The sequence below is a fragment of the Microtus oregoni genome, unplaced genomic scaffold (assembly GCF_018167655.1).
Source record: "Microtus oregoni isolate MIOR12 unplaced genomic scaffold, Mior012 000016F_ref0000370, whole genome shotgun sequence".
Lineage (NCBI taxonomy): Eukaryota > Metazoa > Chordata > Mammalia > Rodentia > Cricetidae > Microtus > Microtus oregoni.
This window is the reverse complement of record NW_024543075.1, coordinates 11,075,312-11,091,305: the sequence shown is the minus strand read 5'-3', so window position 1 is coordinate 11,091,305 and position 15,994 is coordinate 11,075,312. Positions and strand designations below refer to the sequence as shown.

Sequence of the window (15,994 nt, the reverse complement as noted above, 5' to 3'; positions counted from 1 at the left end):
AAGAAGGGTCAGAAATTTTCTGAAGGAATAGAGAGTGGTTCAGCCTCAGTGTTCAACACCAGCCCATTCTCTCCAGCCTGGACCCCAGCAGTGTGTTACCTTACAGGACGAAAGGGACTTTGCAGACATTCATTTAGAGATCTTGAGATGGGAAGAAGATGGAGACCTGGGTGGGCCTAATACAGTCATATGGGTACTTGCAAGGGAAACAGGAGGGGCAGAGCCAGAAGACTACAGAAGCTGAGGTCAGAGGAGCCGGACAGACAACTGCACGGCTGGCCTTGACGAAGGAGGGGCGGGGAGTCGAGGACATTGGTAACCTTGGAAAGCTGGAAAAGGCAGCGAGACAACATTCTTCCCCCACATTTCTGGATGTGCTATGTCTTCCCAGCACCTGGATCGGAGGACTCTGGTCTCCAGAAACGGAAGCTGTGACTTTTCCTGTCACGAGTTGCTAAGGCCCTGACCACAGGTGACTCTCAAAGTGTCATCAACATACCAGACAGTCTCACTGGTGTGGAGAGAAAGGGCCATGACATAATGCGAGGGGTGGCAAAGAAGTCATGGTCTCAGTCAGCCAGAGGCCTTGCCTGTCCCCTCTCTGCTGAGGATGTTCTTTTACGAACTGTGTTGAGAAAGGTCTGGTGGGGGCACATTGAAACCCATGAAGTCACTGCCTGAGGTGGTTCCCCAGACCTGGACTCCCTGATTTTCTTAGCACCTAGTGCAAAGAACCATTCCACTTGTCCCAGGCACCAGGGAGGAGGTGGGCAGGAGAGAGAAGAACTAAGTGTGTGTGTGTGTGTGGGGGGGGGGGGGGGGGGGGGCTCTTGGGGGAAATGACCCTCTTCAGGACAGTGTGCAGATTATAATGCCATCAGACTTCAGTTTCAGCTACCAAGATGGGGGGCCTTCAAGAAGGTGGATGCTCTTGCTTCTGAGAAGCCCATCTGTCAGTCAGGCTGGCTTCTGCATGTCTAGTGAGCACACAACTCTGTCCCCATTCCCTGGCCCTGCCCCTTGAATACGCATGTGATGGCAGAGGTCAACGTTGGCTGTCTTTCTCTGTCACTTCTCGACCTCATTTTTGAGACAGGTTCTCTCTCCTATAGGGGCTTGGTGACTGGATAGGCTGGCTAGCGCAAGCCCCAGGGATCCACTGTCTCTATGTCCCTGGAGCTGGGATTACAAGCTTGTGCTGCCCTGCTCGGCTGTTTACATAGACTTATGTAAAAATGGATCAGGACTTTGTCCTCATGCTTCCCTGATAAATACCCATGATTAGTACTTTACTGACATCATAACTCACGGATCTCAATCTGTTTGTCTGTCTCCCCCTCCTTTTATTTCCCACTGATAAATACCTGCTTTGGTCACCATGACAGCCAGCAGAGCCAATGGTTTGGGGAATGCTGTGCTGTTCCATCTGAGCTCATGCCGGAGCTGGGGCCAGGTCTCATAGCACAGCTGGGCACTGAAAAGCTCCACAGGCCAAGGCCAGCTCCCATAAAGGGAGCAACAGAAGAGCCACTGTAACTTTATGGGAGCTTCCTGCCGGTAGAAGAGCTGGGAGAGCGGAAGGGCCACCAGAGATGTCTGAGGCCTGCTGCACTAAACCCGTGTCCTAAACTGACCTTGGTTGGCTACAAGGTATCTGAACTCTCTAACCCATTCGGAGTCCTATGGCCATTTGACACGTGTATAACAAACGTCTCTTGGTGTGTGTCGCTGTAACGGTGGTATCCTACCTATGTCTTAAGAATCTCATGGGCATCAGGTGAGGGAGCCAGCACTGAGACTCGAAAGAGGAAGTGTGAAGGACTGGGAGTTTCAGGACTCTTTATTCTACCTGTCCAGGGTACATCTGCTTATGGGAGCCACAAGCCCACACTTTCTTCTTCCCCAGAAAGCTCCAAGTGAGGGGGCATCTTTGCTGGGCACTGAGAACTCTCCAGGCTTGGGAGTTGTACCCACAGCAGTTAAAACCAGGCTTCAGTGTTTGGGCATCATTTTCTGCTCTGGTTGACTCCGCTTATTCCTCTGGAAACCAGAGCCTTATAGAGAGTTTCTGGTTTCCCCCAGAGCTGGCTTAGCTTGAGGTCTGAGTCTGGCTGACCATAGTGGCCTTGCTGGCGCTGGGGCCTCTGGCCAGGTCTGAGGTCATCTCTTAGCTGTAAGTGAGGACTCAGCCAAACTCAATGGAAAGAAAGAAGTGTAACACACTCAGAAAACATCCCCAGTGGGATACCTAGCCAGGATCCCAGGAGCTGTAAATGAAGTAGATCCAGAATGGTTTCTAGGTAATGAGGCCCTCCCCGGAGTGGCAAGCTCTCCTAGTAATAATGGTTAGAGTGATAAACCCCCGGGACAGTGAGGCCTGCAAGGCAGGGTGAGGTCCTTAGGTACTGAGAACCCCTGGTAGTGAGGTTTGGGGTAGTGAGGCTTTTAAGGAGTAAGACTCCAGTGTCTAGGCTGCCCGAGGAAACCCTGAATCTGACTTCAGAGGGGAGCCCCAAAGAGATATACAGGCAGGGCCCTAAGATTTAATCTGCATTTTTAGAACCTTAATGGGACTTTAGATAAAGGCCGCATCTGCTCACGGGAGTTACTGTGCACTGTGAGAGTTATGCCCAGATGATGGGTCACCGTGGCCACACCTCCTGCAGAAGCAGACTTCCCGTCTCAGAGTTTGAACCTCATTGCAGAGCAGAATGGGCCTACATGGAGGAATACCCCCAGGAGCCAGGCCAGACTCATATACATAGAGCATACGTCCTTCACTGTCCCTTACAGAACTGGAAGCGGCCACGTACCTGGTCCCCAGAGTGTGACACACTGTTGCTCGTGGGTCTGGCAGATGCCGTTGTAGCAGTAACCATCCACTCCCTGACACGGGTGCCCATCATGAAGGTACACGTTTGCTGGGCAGTGAGGGGCAGTCCCTGTACAGAATTCTGGGAGGTCACAGGAATTGCTGGAGGGTCTGCATGCAGTCCCTGGAGGCTTCAGCTGAAATGACAAGGTGGCTTATGGCACATGTATCAAGTAGGAGGTAACGACCCTCAGTAGCTCTCCTGGGGCAGACTGCAACAGGCCACCTACTACGGTTGAGTAAACAGGTGGGGATTTCAGCATCATCCCCTTTGATGGCAGAGAGTTCTCCTTAAATGGTTTTGTACAGGTCACATTTACTGTATAACTGCAGGTAACACCAGGTTCCCCAAGGAGCAGACAGTCTGGCTCTTGTTGAGTCTCTTATTGAAGAGGTAACCCTTTTCTCAGGCGATTGACACCATCACATGCCTTATCCTCATCTTCAGGCATTTTTAGGCAAGTTAGCAAAATCAGCAAGATCAGACTCTCAATAACAGGGCTATACTGTCATCCAGTTAAAGAACCAGGGCCCCCTTTATCACTTTATGGGGAAAACTGAAGGGGAGTGGCAGGAAGGATAGGGGGAGGATGGGGAGAAGGACCAGGAGGTGGCAGCAGAAGCAGCAGTGGTAGCGGCTATCAGCAAGGGCTGTTAGACCTCTGTCTGACAAGCAGCTCATCTTTTAGACTGAAAAAATGAAGGTTCAGGGGAGCTTGTTTGAGCTCCACAGTCAAGGCCACCAAGTCCGGGGCTTGGGTGGCCTGCATACTCCCGAAGGCAACAAGGTGAATTACCCACCAACTCCTGAAGTTTGGAAGGGATTACTGGAAAGCTACAGAAGTGGATGACAGTTGTACCCATATATCCCTCCCACCTTGAGCCTTATTCCGTGTTGGTTCATCCCCTTCCTGGCACTCTCCAGCACTAGTAACTGGGTACCTGGGTACTGGGTACTTCTTATAATATTTTCCAGAACTTAGTAAGCATCAGGAGAAGATATACAAGCACAGACACACACACACACATGCACTCATATGCATGCTCTCACACACACACACACATGCATACACACATACATATTCACATAACATACACATGCACACACACTCACACATGCACACAAACACTCATATACACATTCATACACAGACATACATGCATCATTATAATCCACTTCTAAATGATGTGCTTGGGTGGGGTGGATCATGGAGCTTCCTGCAATCCTTGTGCCAAGATCAACTGCTTAAGTATCAAGACATAAATGCCTATCCTAGGAACCTTCAATGCTCAGGCCTTCCCCGTTAGACATGCACTCTGAATAAACAGGATGAATGGTAGAAACACCAAAGCAAGAGCAGTCAGAGCAGTGCAAACAGCAAGTCAGGCAGTTGCCACTCTGGCAGTTCAGGGTGGTCCACACTTTCTGTTGGTGCAGACACCCCCAGGAACCACCAGAATGGCTTCTCTGCTACCTGCCAGACACTGGCATCAGGCAGGTGGACCTGGCATGAGGCTGAGTGGCAGGGGTAAGGCTAGGCTCTCCTGTCATTGCTTTTCTCATGGAGTTAGGACACCCACAAGCACAAATGGAATATTAGGGTTGAGCTTGGCTTTCTCAGTTCTGTTAGTTTTTAGGCCGTGGGCCATTTATCACAAGAGTTAGCAATTAAACTGTGCATTTTACCAGACCAGAGAGTTCTAAGAACTACTAGATGGTACCGACTGGTGAAAGGGCAGCTTCCTTCCCAGGATGATCTTGGGAAAAGCAGCTCACCATACTACTTCCCTTGCATCAGACGGGAGCCACCCAAACCAGGCAGAAACCTCCAGCCACGCTGGACTCACCTGGCAGTCCTCGCAGCACTGCCCATGCGCGCACACAGCATCCGGCTTCAGAGTGCAGGTGCTGGCGTTACAGCAGCGATTGGTACATTCCTGAGGAGGGGAATGGGATCCGTTTGAAGGGTCATGTTTGGAATGGTGACTCTCAGAATGCCAACGTCACACCCTAAATGACAGCAAAGGCTAAGGTGCCCAGATCCTGAGCTGAAAACCTGGCCCAGACCTGCTTTCCTTGGCCCAGGAGCAAAGTGTCTGGTAAGTGTTTGTGAACCAAGGAGTCTGCTGTTGCTAAGAGAAGTCAGGAGTCCTCAAGAGTCCTTCATGGGGGGAGGGTCTGGGGGAGGGAAGCCAGGAGCGCTTCAGGTCAGCAGCTCCCTGGGAATTCTTCCTGCAGGGCATGGTGCAGTGAGCTGTGTCAGAATCATCGGAGGGCTTGGAAATTGCTCATTTCAAAATACATGCATGGACAGGGCAGTGTTGGCACAGGCCTTTAATCCCGGCACTTGGGAGGCAGAGAGAGACAGGGGGATCTTTGTGAGTAAGAGGCTAACCTGGTCTATGGAGTGAGTTCCAGTACAGCCACAGATATACAGAGAAATGCCGTCTCAAAAACAAAACAAAATCCAAGCAAAACAAAATTAAAAACAAACAAAACAAAAACCATGCATGGATGTGACCCTTATTCTTCAAGAATGAACCCTTCTGAGAGATAGGAGAGCAGCCCAGTGGTATAGCACTTGTTTGGTGTATTTGTTTAAAAAAATGGGGGGGGAGTCTACTTCTGATTTGGAGTATGCAGATGCACCAAGAGGAAAAACATTCAGGACAGTTCCCTGTGGTATACCAGGTGGGTGAGGAGTAAATCCTTGTTTAGCAAAGGTAAGTCCTCGGCCTAGGATATTCTGGGGAGAGGACTGGGCATCAGAGTGAGGCTAAAGGGTGTTGGGGTAGGAGTTCTCATTTTATTTACTTTTTTTCCCCTTCCCCCATCCGTCTTTCCTCCCTTCCCTCTCTCTCTCCCTCTCTCCCCCCTTTCCTTTTTGGCCACTCTCCCCCCTCCCTGCCTTCTTTTCTCCTTTCTCTCTCCTTCCTTTTCTCTTATACTTTTTTTTTTTTAAATCAAGCCCAAGGACTCATGGATGCAAGGCAAGAACTTTACCAACTGGGCCATATCCTCAGCCTTCTTTCTTGTTTTGGGAGCTAAGGTCTCTGTGGGCCTGGCTGGCATGGTACTTCCTTTGTAGACAGGCTGGCCCCACCCCTTGGTGGGTGATCCCCCAGTCTCTTCTTCCTTAGTGTGAGGATTGGAGGATTATGCTACCACACCTGTCCTGAGCATGCCCATTTTCAGGGGATCTAAATACACACAAATTGAGTTGTATTATCCCCTCTGAAACAGAAGTGAAGAAGAAATTCAACTCCTTTAGAGACAGTACACCATGTGAGCTCACGGCTTTCTGATAGAGACAAGGATCAACACCCTTTGCCTGTCTTAGCCGAAGGCTGCACCCACTTGTGTAGCCAATCCCTGAAGCCCATGAGCTTTAGAGCCTCCTGGAAGCTTGGAATTTGTGCGATTAAGAAGAAAATGTCACAGAATGCTTAATGCCGCCCAAGACCTCAACCTCAACATTCTTTAATTTTTGATGTATTCTGAAAAACTTACACCTGGCTGGCCAGCCAGCATGAAGCTAATCGTGTCCATGTCTAACAGTATAGTCAGTTACTCCTGAAAAATATCTCTCATGAATGAATTTCTTCTCGGTCTTATAGATGTAATTAATAAATCTGCCAGTGATTGGGAAGATGTAGGGCGCCCCCAGACACCTGCTCAGCATCCGCCACGGAGCCCCACAGACTGATCTCTCACGCAGTGTTTACGTTTGCTCCTACCATGCATACTTCCAAACTTGTTAAATTTTAAATCCGCTTGAGGACTCTGTAAACATCCGGGACATGTAATGTACACAGTAAGATAAAGCTGCCAACCAGAAGTCAGTGCGGTGGCTTTCATGACAGGGAGGGTTTTCAGCTTATGGGCTTACAGCTCTATACAAGTTTAGAAATGTTTTCCCTCTTAAGGATCCCATTAATTGCATCCTGGACCAGTGCCCCTGGGTGTGCAGCAGCACCGCTCAGCTTGCTGTGGTCTTAGTGACTTCCCGAATGTTACAGGAGCTGAGCCAGAGACTTCCTTGCAATGCTGAGTTAAAGCGGTCATCTGATATCTGGGTCTAACACACTTGTGAGGGCTCCTCCTGCCACCCCTCAAATCACTTGTAATGTAAGCAGCAGCCCCAGTGGGAAGGTAGCCAAGTGGAACAACTTCAAAGGGGATCCATCACGTGAGAAAGATAATGACGTTTAAAAGACGTGCAAGGGACTGGTATCCTCCTGACTCTCAATGGTATGGGGCAGCGTTCCCAGCCTTGTGAGTTGGAAGGGCGGTTTATCAGGGAATCCTTAATACCTTCTACCAGAAGGTAAAAACAATTTTTAAACTACCTCAAATCTCTTTATGTACTACCAGATTTCACAGAAGAGACAAATTCCTTGCCTATTGGTGCATTTACTATTTTAGTAGTCAGCAGAGAAGCAACAGAACCAATGAATGTCAGGTCTCCAAATAAAAAGAATAACAAAGCTATTGAAGACCGTGTATAAGCACTAAATAGCCTTTCTTGGGCTGTGGGAAGCAGATGGAGATTCTTGGTCACTATGAGCTACAGTGCACTCTCCTGGACACAATGGAGCTTCTGGCAGTGAGGGAGCACATGTAGGTTTGTGGGCTGGTGTATGTCACACTGATCTGCCATTCCCTGCGTTTGGTGTGATTAGCAACAGAAGGAGTGTCTGCAGGACCTGGGCACAGGGGACCAGACAAAAGAGCCCAGGTAACAGGTTTGAATGGAAGTTCTTGTAAGCCTGGGGTTGTCTGAGAAGGGAGACTCAGTCAAGGGATTTCCAAGATCAGACTGGGCATGTCTGTAGGGGGTTGTCTTGACTGTGAGTTGATTTAGGATGGCTTAGCTCACTGTGGATAGTGCCCATTCCAGGTAGTTCTGGGCTGGAAAGGGAAGCTGTCTGAGCATGGTCCAGAGAGTGAGACCACAGGGGTGCTCCTCCTGGTTTCTGCTTCTGTTTTTCTTGCTTGAGTTCCTACCCTGACTCCCTTCAATGATGAACTGTAACCTGGAAATGTAAGCCGAGGAAATTCTTTCCTCCCCAAGTTACTTTTGGTCAGAACGTTTTAGCACAGCAAGAGATAGAAACTAGGACACGTGGCTAGGTACCATTGACATCTGAACCTAGACTTAAAACATAAAACATACGTTAATATGACACAAGTGGGGCAAAAGGTTCACTGTGATGCTAGCAAATTTCTAGGGAGGAAGAGCTTCAGATAAGGAGAAGGGAGTTTTCTTAAAATATCAAGAAACCTCTTTATGAAAAAAAGAGAACCCTAACTATAGAAATACCAAGCTGGGAACTACATGCAAGAAGATTTTGGCTTTATCTAATGAGTTTGTCACAATCAACACAGTGCAGTGAGGTCCCTGGAGAGACATCAAGCACCTATCCATGGCTGTGGGATTCTTCTGTGGAGATGGAGGAGCATGGCATGAGTAGCTGGCAATAGGAACACAGGGATCCCCTGATAGGTCAGTGCTGGTGGTGATGGCCATGCTAGTGCTAGTGGTGAGGATGCTGATGCTGGGGCAGTGCTGGTGGTGAGGATGCTGGGGCAGTGCTGGTGGTGATGGCTGTGCTAGTGCTGGTGGTGAGGATGCTGATGCTGGGGCAGTGCTGGTGGTGAGGATGCTGATGCTGGTGCAGTGCTGGTGGTGAGGATGCTGATGCTGGTGCAGTGCTGGTGGTGAGGATGCTGATGCTGGTGCAGTGCTGGTGGTGAGGATGCTGATGCTGGTGCAGTGCTGGTGGTGATGGCTGTGCTAGTGCTGGTGGTGAGGATGCTGATGCTGGGGCAGTGCTAGTGGTGAGGATGCTGGGGCAGTGCTGGTGGTGATGGCCATGCTAGTGCTAGTGGTGAGGATGCTGATGCTGGGGCAGTGCTGGTGGTGAGGATGCTGGGGCAGTGCTGGTGGTGATGGCTGTGCTAGTGCTGGTGGTGAGGATGCTGATGCTGGGGCAGTGCTGGTGGTGAGGATGCTGATGCTGGTGCAGTGCTGGTGGTGAGGATGCTGATGCTGGTGGTGAGGATGCTGATGCTGGTGCAGTGCTGGTGGTGAGGATGCTGATGCTGGTGCAGTGCTGGTGGTGATGGCCGTGCTAGTGCTGGTGGTGAGGATGCTGATGCTGGTGCGGTGCTGGTGGGGATAACACTGAGGACGTTGGGTAATGATGGTCAGGATGTGATGACAGCAATGGTGATGATGCTGGTAGGGACATTGGTGTGGCAGCAATGGTGAGTGGGGTGGTGGTGCAGGTATGTTGGAGGTGGGGATGGCAGTTAACGGGTACAGATGGCAGTGTGAGGATGGTGGTGTGGAGAGGATGAACGTGGCAGTGATGGGACTTGTGGGCACAGAGACAGTGGTGGATGCTAATGAAGGCAGATGGGGTGGATAACTGCCAGTGGAGTCATTCCAAATCCCAGCGTTCATGATTCCAGGAAGAACCACCCAATTTACTTGCATTAATAAATAATTATAAGGCATTCAGATCAAAGACAAACCATCTTAAGTCAACATGGCCTCTCCTGAGAAATGTGGGTAATTTAAACTAATTGGGTTGTTTCTTTAAGCAATTAACAAGGCCTCCAAGGGACTTTTCTCCTTTGTACACGCTATCCCACGATGGCTTCACTTTTCCCTTTGCTAATCCTGAAGCCATTCGGTAAGACTATAATTAGGACTTGTTCCTAGCCGGCAACTGCTCCCTGCTCACTGTGAGCAAAATTAACCACCGCTGTGGACAAGGCCATTATCACGGAGAAGTTCTGAGTTTGTCAAGGACACAAAACTATTTCTGTCTCTCCTCACTCCATCTGATTTCCCCTACCCCCAAGTGCTGTGCATCTTCTCTCAGAACTTGTGAGAGTAAGAGCATTCCCGCTGGCACGGAGGAGCCTCCTTGGGGACTTGGAGACAGGCTATGATAAAGATTCTTTTATTCCTGTGATGAGCACAGGAATATATGAGCTGCTTAGGCTTCCTGTCCCGGCTTCCCTTGTTTCCTGGGCATGGCATTCCCAAGGAGCCCTCTGAGATGCTGGTTTCTTGAGCCATTGTGAAGCCACCTATGGACCTGCCACAGACCTGTCTCCCATTCTGGCTTGCATATGTCCTCATGGAAGGAGCCCCATCTTAGTTGCTCTGCAAACCCCGGGCTTTGATTTACTCCAAATACCATCTCCTCCACGTTGTGTGGGGGGCACTTGTCAAGGCAGTCTAGGGCCTAGCGGGACTTAGGAGCCCTTAGAAGCTAGACTCGCATGCGAGGTAGTAGTGTTCTCTTTGTTGTTCTTTCTCAAGACTATTTAGGGAGGGAAAATGACTTACATGTTTTGTGTTTATCAGCTTTATCTTGGGCCTATACAAATGAGAAACTTCCCAGAGATTGGCGGGAAAGCAGGGTTCAATAAGCTTACTGCTGGTTGCAAACGCTGGCTGCTTTTTCTCGTTGCTTCCGAGCGCTAACAAGCTGAACGGCTGGATCCTCTGAAGCCTCAGCTGTGCACACAGAGGAGGCTGAAGAACAATCTCAGCTAGACAGAAAGCGCCCAGCTCAGCGCTGCTTAGCCACACTTCCCACTTCCCATCCACAGCAGGCTTTGCAAAGAGAAAGGCCTGGGACTTAGGAACCCCCAGAAGCTAGACTCCTGGGGCTTTGCTTTCCAAGAAACTCTGAGCTAACTCCTTTTTATTGTTCGCATCCTCATCACCCTAAGAATGGAAGCATCCTTCAACAGAGGAGAAGGCACTCCCTTGTTAAAACCTAGCGATACAGCCAACTCTGTACATGGCTAACACTCCAGAAAGCCACCCACAATGAGGAGCTTGTCCAAGGTATCCATATGGGACTCTTCCAGAGAATCTCGATTATAGCAGCATCCGCACTACCAACTCATTATCTCCCTCTCCTCCCCCACGCGTGTGTAGGCCAGAGATCAACATCAAGTATCCTTGCTCCAGTTCGCCATTTATTTTGGGGGGGAGGGGAGCGGCTAAGATCTCTCACTGGGACTTCTGGGTCTTAGCCATTGGATGAGGCCGACTGGCTGGTATGTTTCTGGGATCTGCACATCTCTGCCTCTCCGGTGCTGGGACTGCAGGCACACGCCACCACACCCAGCTTTTCCATGAGGGCTTTTAGGAACTCAGGTTTTCCTGGCTGCATGGCAAGCCCCTTACCAAGTGAGCTATCTCTCTAGTCTTTTGCCCATTTCCAGCATGTTCATTTTGCTGCCTGAGCTCGCTCAAGCTCCCCCTCCTCCCGGGCAGAGGCAACAGTAGATACCATGGAGAGGGTCCCCTTACCTCTGGTTCCCCGCAGTCACACTCTTCTCCCTCTTCCACGTAGCCATTTCCACACTTCCGGCCCCCAAAGGCCTGCTTGACCTCTGGCAGGTTGAAGAGGCACATCCCCATTCCCTTCTCCAGGCTAGTCTCCAGGTCCTTCCTGCTACAGCTGCTGAACACCATGGGGAACGGGAACCTGGGAAGAAAAGGCCTCAGTGAGTCACGGGCCCCAGTGGCCTTCTCTGCCCTCAGGGTCTTTGGCCCAGGATGCCTCTTGGTAGTGACGTACAGCTACTCACAGCTATGTCAATGAACAGAGTTTGCTTAAACACAGCTGTCAAGACAGTCCTGGCATTCATTCACATACGGTGAGGAAGAAGGGCTTTGTCAAAAGAGAAGGGATCTTGTGGTCGTTTCATAGCAATAGCTTTGGACATAGTCATATCACAGTGCTATTAATAGTTCTTCAGGGAGGCTGTATTTGTTACTTTTCCATTCCTGTGATAAAACACCGTGACCAAGGCAGCCTATAAAAGAAATAATTTTAATTGGGCTTATGGTTTCAGAGGGTGAGAGCCCATAAGGGTGGAGTAAGGGTGTGATGGCAGGAACAGCTGAGAGCTCCCATCTGGAGCCACATGTTCTATACCTCAAAGCCCATCTTCAGGGACACACCTCTTCCAACAAGGCCACACCTTCTAATCCTTCCCAAACAGTTCTACCAACTGGGGACCAAGTATGCAAACCTATGAACCTACTGAGGCCATTCTTAGCCAAACCACCCCAGAGGTGATGCTGTAGGAAATGAAGTCTTAGGGTCTAGAATTTATAACAAAGACATACATCATGTCTTTATTGGTATATGCAAAGAGGATAATGGAACACATGATGGTGCTTATTGGCTCCATGGGTCCAGGGGATATGTGGTCTGTCCTACCGTAGATCAGGTTGGTACTGGCATTCATGCCTGAGAAGAAAAGTCACTGTCTTTTCCCTGGCACAGCTTTAAACAAATGGAGGTGGTCTAGAAACACAGGCCTTGCTCTTGCCTTGCCTATAAATTCCACGGCTACAATGGGTGTGGTGCGGTCAGTCAGAGTGCTGGTCCCTTTCTGGGGTCTAGAGAAGCTGTCCAGGGACTTGGCACCCACGTGGACATTGTGACTAACTCTTAGCAGTGGGCTGCACACAGAAGCGATGCTGGTGCTGAACTGACTATTCCTCCCTTATGACTTCCTTCCCCTCTCTCCAATGACCAAGAGCTGGAGGAGCTGCATGTGGTACCCAGTCCTGATTCCCAGAGAGAGAACAACCTAGAGCTCCCGAGTGTTCACTAGGATGGAGACACCATGTGAGCTGCAGAGAACTGGGAATCCTTTCCTACAGCAGCTGGGGTTATGGGTATGGGTTAGCAAGTCCCCATGGCTCATATACTTCTGTTGCTAGGAGGTGAGGGGCCTTGCACAAGTGGGGCCTCCTGGAAGGAGGGGTGCCACCACCAGAAGGAAAGGAGCTTCTGAAAGACCCTGACTAGTTCTCACTAGAATGAGACATCAAAAGAATAAGCTTGCCTTCAGAATCTTGCTTCTTGTCTTGCCACGTGACTGCTTCCTCTTGCATGCTTTTTGCCCCTGTGATACTTTTAGCCATGAGGCCTGTACCAGGGTGATACCATGTCTCTGAACAAGCTCTAAACTATATGCCGAATAAACCTCTCTTCTTTATGTACTATGCACCCTCAAACACTTTGTGATAGCAACAGAACACAGACTAATATAGTTGCCCAGCACAGAGCGTACCGTTCTCTCTTACACGAGCATTTTTCTGATCTCTTGAGGCACTGAAGACAAGGACAGGCCTGCCAGAAACCTCGAAGGTTTTATGACTTAGCGAAGAAGCAAGCCTACTGTCCAGCATGCCCAGGCGTACCTCCCCGTGCAGACAGTTGCAAGATGACGTTCTTGTTGGATCTCAATCAGCTGGCCAGACCGACACAAGCAGCTACATCTCCCTAAATATGGCAGAGAAACTGCCACATCATGACTTAGTTTGGTAACATCTCTGGGTACTGAGGGTTCATGCAGCCAAGCGGATGACACCATCCCTCCACCCCTCCCCTACCGCTCACTCTTAGGTTAACCGGAGTATAAGTCAAACCACAAATAAACAAATGAAGTCGAGTCTGGCTCTGCTGGATGGGAAGATAAGTTGAGACTGATGAGCAGGGCTGTGACAAGAGTTCCCTTGGGACTCTTATTAAGTCTCCTTGCAGATAGATTATCGCTGGTATTACAATACTGCGGGAAAGCTCCAGTGAACAACAGAGTATTACATTTTCATTTTAGAAAGGTTTGGTGTGGAAGAGGCCAGGGCATTACACAAGGTGCTGAGGGCAGCTCTCCTTTGCAAAGAAGCTTGGCTAAGGACCAGTTCAGGCCTTTTCTTCCTTTTGAGAGCACCCCTCCCTGAGGATGCTGGGGCCTGTAGTTCATTCTTTGATATACATAGTTAGGTACTTGGTGACATACTGTGACCAGCTCCCTCCAGAAGAGAGTAGTCTCTGGAGAGTGCCCAAGTCAATCAGAAAAGACTCCAGGAGAAGTTGAGGGGGTGGGTTGGTGATGAAGAAGAGACAAAGTGTTGCAGAGATGGCTCGGTTGGTAAAGAGCTCACAATACAAGTGGGGGGACCTCAGGTCAGATCCCCAGAACCTATATGAAGCAATAGTATGTGCCTTTAGTCCCAGTACTCCCATGATAAGAAGGGAGGCAGAGACAAGAGAATCCCCAGGAGCCTATGAGCCAGGTAGCCTGTGCTCAGTAGAAAGCCAAGTGATCCTGTTTCAAACAAGGTGGCAAGTAAGGACCAAGACTCAAGGCTGTCCACTGACTTTCAGACATCAATTCCTTAGGGTGCCTCGGTTGGAACCACAAAACTTCACTGTCCTCTGAGATACCAGATAAGGTTTTAATAAAGTTGCTGACCCTGAGGGGTCACTCACACACTTCACAGAGGTCACCCTTACCCCAAAGCCTTGGCATCCTGGCCTTTCTAGTCTAGCTTGATAAAACTCCCAGGGACTTCTGGCATGGCCCTCTGCTCCTCCTCCAACCTGGGGTCTTTTGGCCATCTCCAGTGCCAATAACACTTTCTCAAGTAATTTTTCCTTTTCTTTGGTACCGGGTAGTAACCAGGCATGGCAGGCAAATGCTCCAACTCTGAGCCACTTGACAGAGAGCTCTGATAACATCCCCATCTATGGTACAGTTCTTTGGAGGACAGAGATGGGGCTGAGGGACATTTTCTGCCTGGAGACAGTTTTTCATGATTCATCTTTTTGTGATTTCTCCTGGAAGGGACCATTGACTATTTCATTCTGATGGATTATTCTTGAACCTTCTTTGGGCAGTTAGGGGAAGAAAAGCAATGTGACCCTATCATGCAGTTATTCTGAAAATATTCACACTGAGGAGGTATCAGGCTTATTGAAGACTTTGGGGGCAGAGAAGTGCAACACACACACACACACACACACACACACACACACACACACACAGATGTCAAGGTTTGTTCCAGCAGGCAGAGAGGTAAGGACATCCAGGAACAAAGTATCCCATTACGAAGGAAGATATTGAAGAGAATAAGTAATGGAGATGCACACTGTGCTAAGGGAGAGGGTAGATCCCCCAAGGAGAGCTCACTGTGAAGGGAGAAAATGAGCCACTCCAAAGGGCAAGATGAAAAGAGCGTGGACACATCCTGGAAAGGGCTCGCCATGGGAGCGGGCCACAGTTCTCTTGGTGGATTATCCATCAGTGAAAAGGCAGATGCACACATTTAAAAGCAGCTCCTTCTCCAGAAAAGCACCGCCAGCCAGTCCTTGTCATTTATAGCCAAGGACAAAGTCCTGCTATGGTGAGAAGACACCAGAGTGTCCTTACCCATGGTGCCTTGCCAGTCTGTTTTACAAATACATTCTCTCATCTCTTCAAGCAACAAGGATGATATGGGCCAGCTTGCCAGAAACCCAGAAGGGTTTGCGACGTCGTGAGGAGGCAGGCCTGGTGTCTCGCATGCCCAGGAGTTACCTCCCCATAGAGACATTTAGAGGATAGCAATATAATGTCACAGCATCGACGGAGGCACTTTCCTTTTCCCAACTTTCAGCAGACTACATTTTCCCTAAGCCACTAAGGTGCTCAGTGGATAGTGTTCAGTGCTAAGAAAGCATCAAAACTTAAAGCTGATGGACCCTGACCTCCACTCCCCACACAAAATTTAATAATCTGAAGTTCTTTCAGGTCTCAGAAGAGAAGGGATATTGAACAGAACCAGAATATTAGATTGTTCTCATTACAATACTATTCTGATCTACACATATCAGAATATTTTTTTCACCTCACAGGGCCATTGAGTGCTTAGCACTGAGGACTACTGGTTCATGCAGTCATGAGTTCCTTGATTACTAGTATGAACGACAAGCCAGTGAACCCTGAGACAGGCTTAGAATCTGTTCTCGATGGCACAGCAGGGCCTGTGGTGTGACCACTGATGGAGGCTGTCACTGTGGTTTAGCCATACTAGGGAACCGAAGCTCAGAATGCTCAGCAAGGCCACGTGCGTCCCTGCCTCCTGGCCTGCTGCCTTGGAACTTTCTCTGATGGCAGATGCTGATCTGGAAGCTAGCTTCCCAACTCCCAGTTATTTGCTCACCCACTTGCGAAGCTGTAGTGATATTTCATCTGTATTTTTAATAAATAAAGCTTGTCTGAAGTTCAAAGAGCAAAACAGTTGC

At 49.4% G+C, this 15,994-nt stretch overlaps 1 protein-coding gene across 1 annotated transcript in view; it reads right to left on the bottom strand.

Annotated features, from left to right (window-relative positions):
• Adam12 (ADAM metallopeptidase domain 12) overlaps positions 1-15,994 on the bottom strand; it is a 321,067-nt gene that overhangs the window by 30,451 nt on the left and 274,622 nt on the right. The window contains exons 14-16 of the mRNA XM_041666564.1: positions 11,218-11,395; positions 4,721-4,810; positions 2,814-3,009 (exon numbers count right to left, since the gene is read on the bottom strand). Coding sequence (XP_041522498.1) covers positions 2,814-3,009; positions 4,721-4,810; positions 11,218-11,395 — 464 coding nt within the window. The remainder of the gene's footprint in view (positions 1-2,813; positions 3,010-4,720; positions 4,811-11,217; positions 11,396-15,994) is intronic.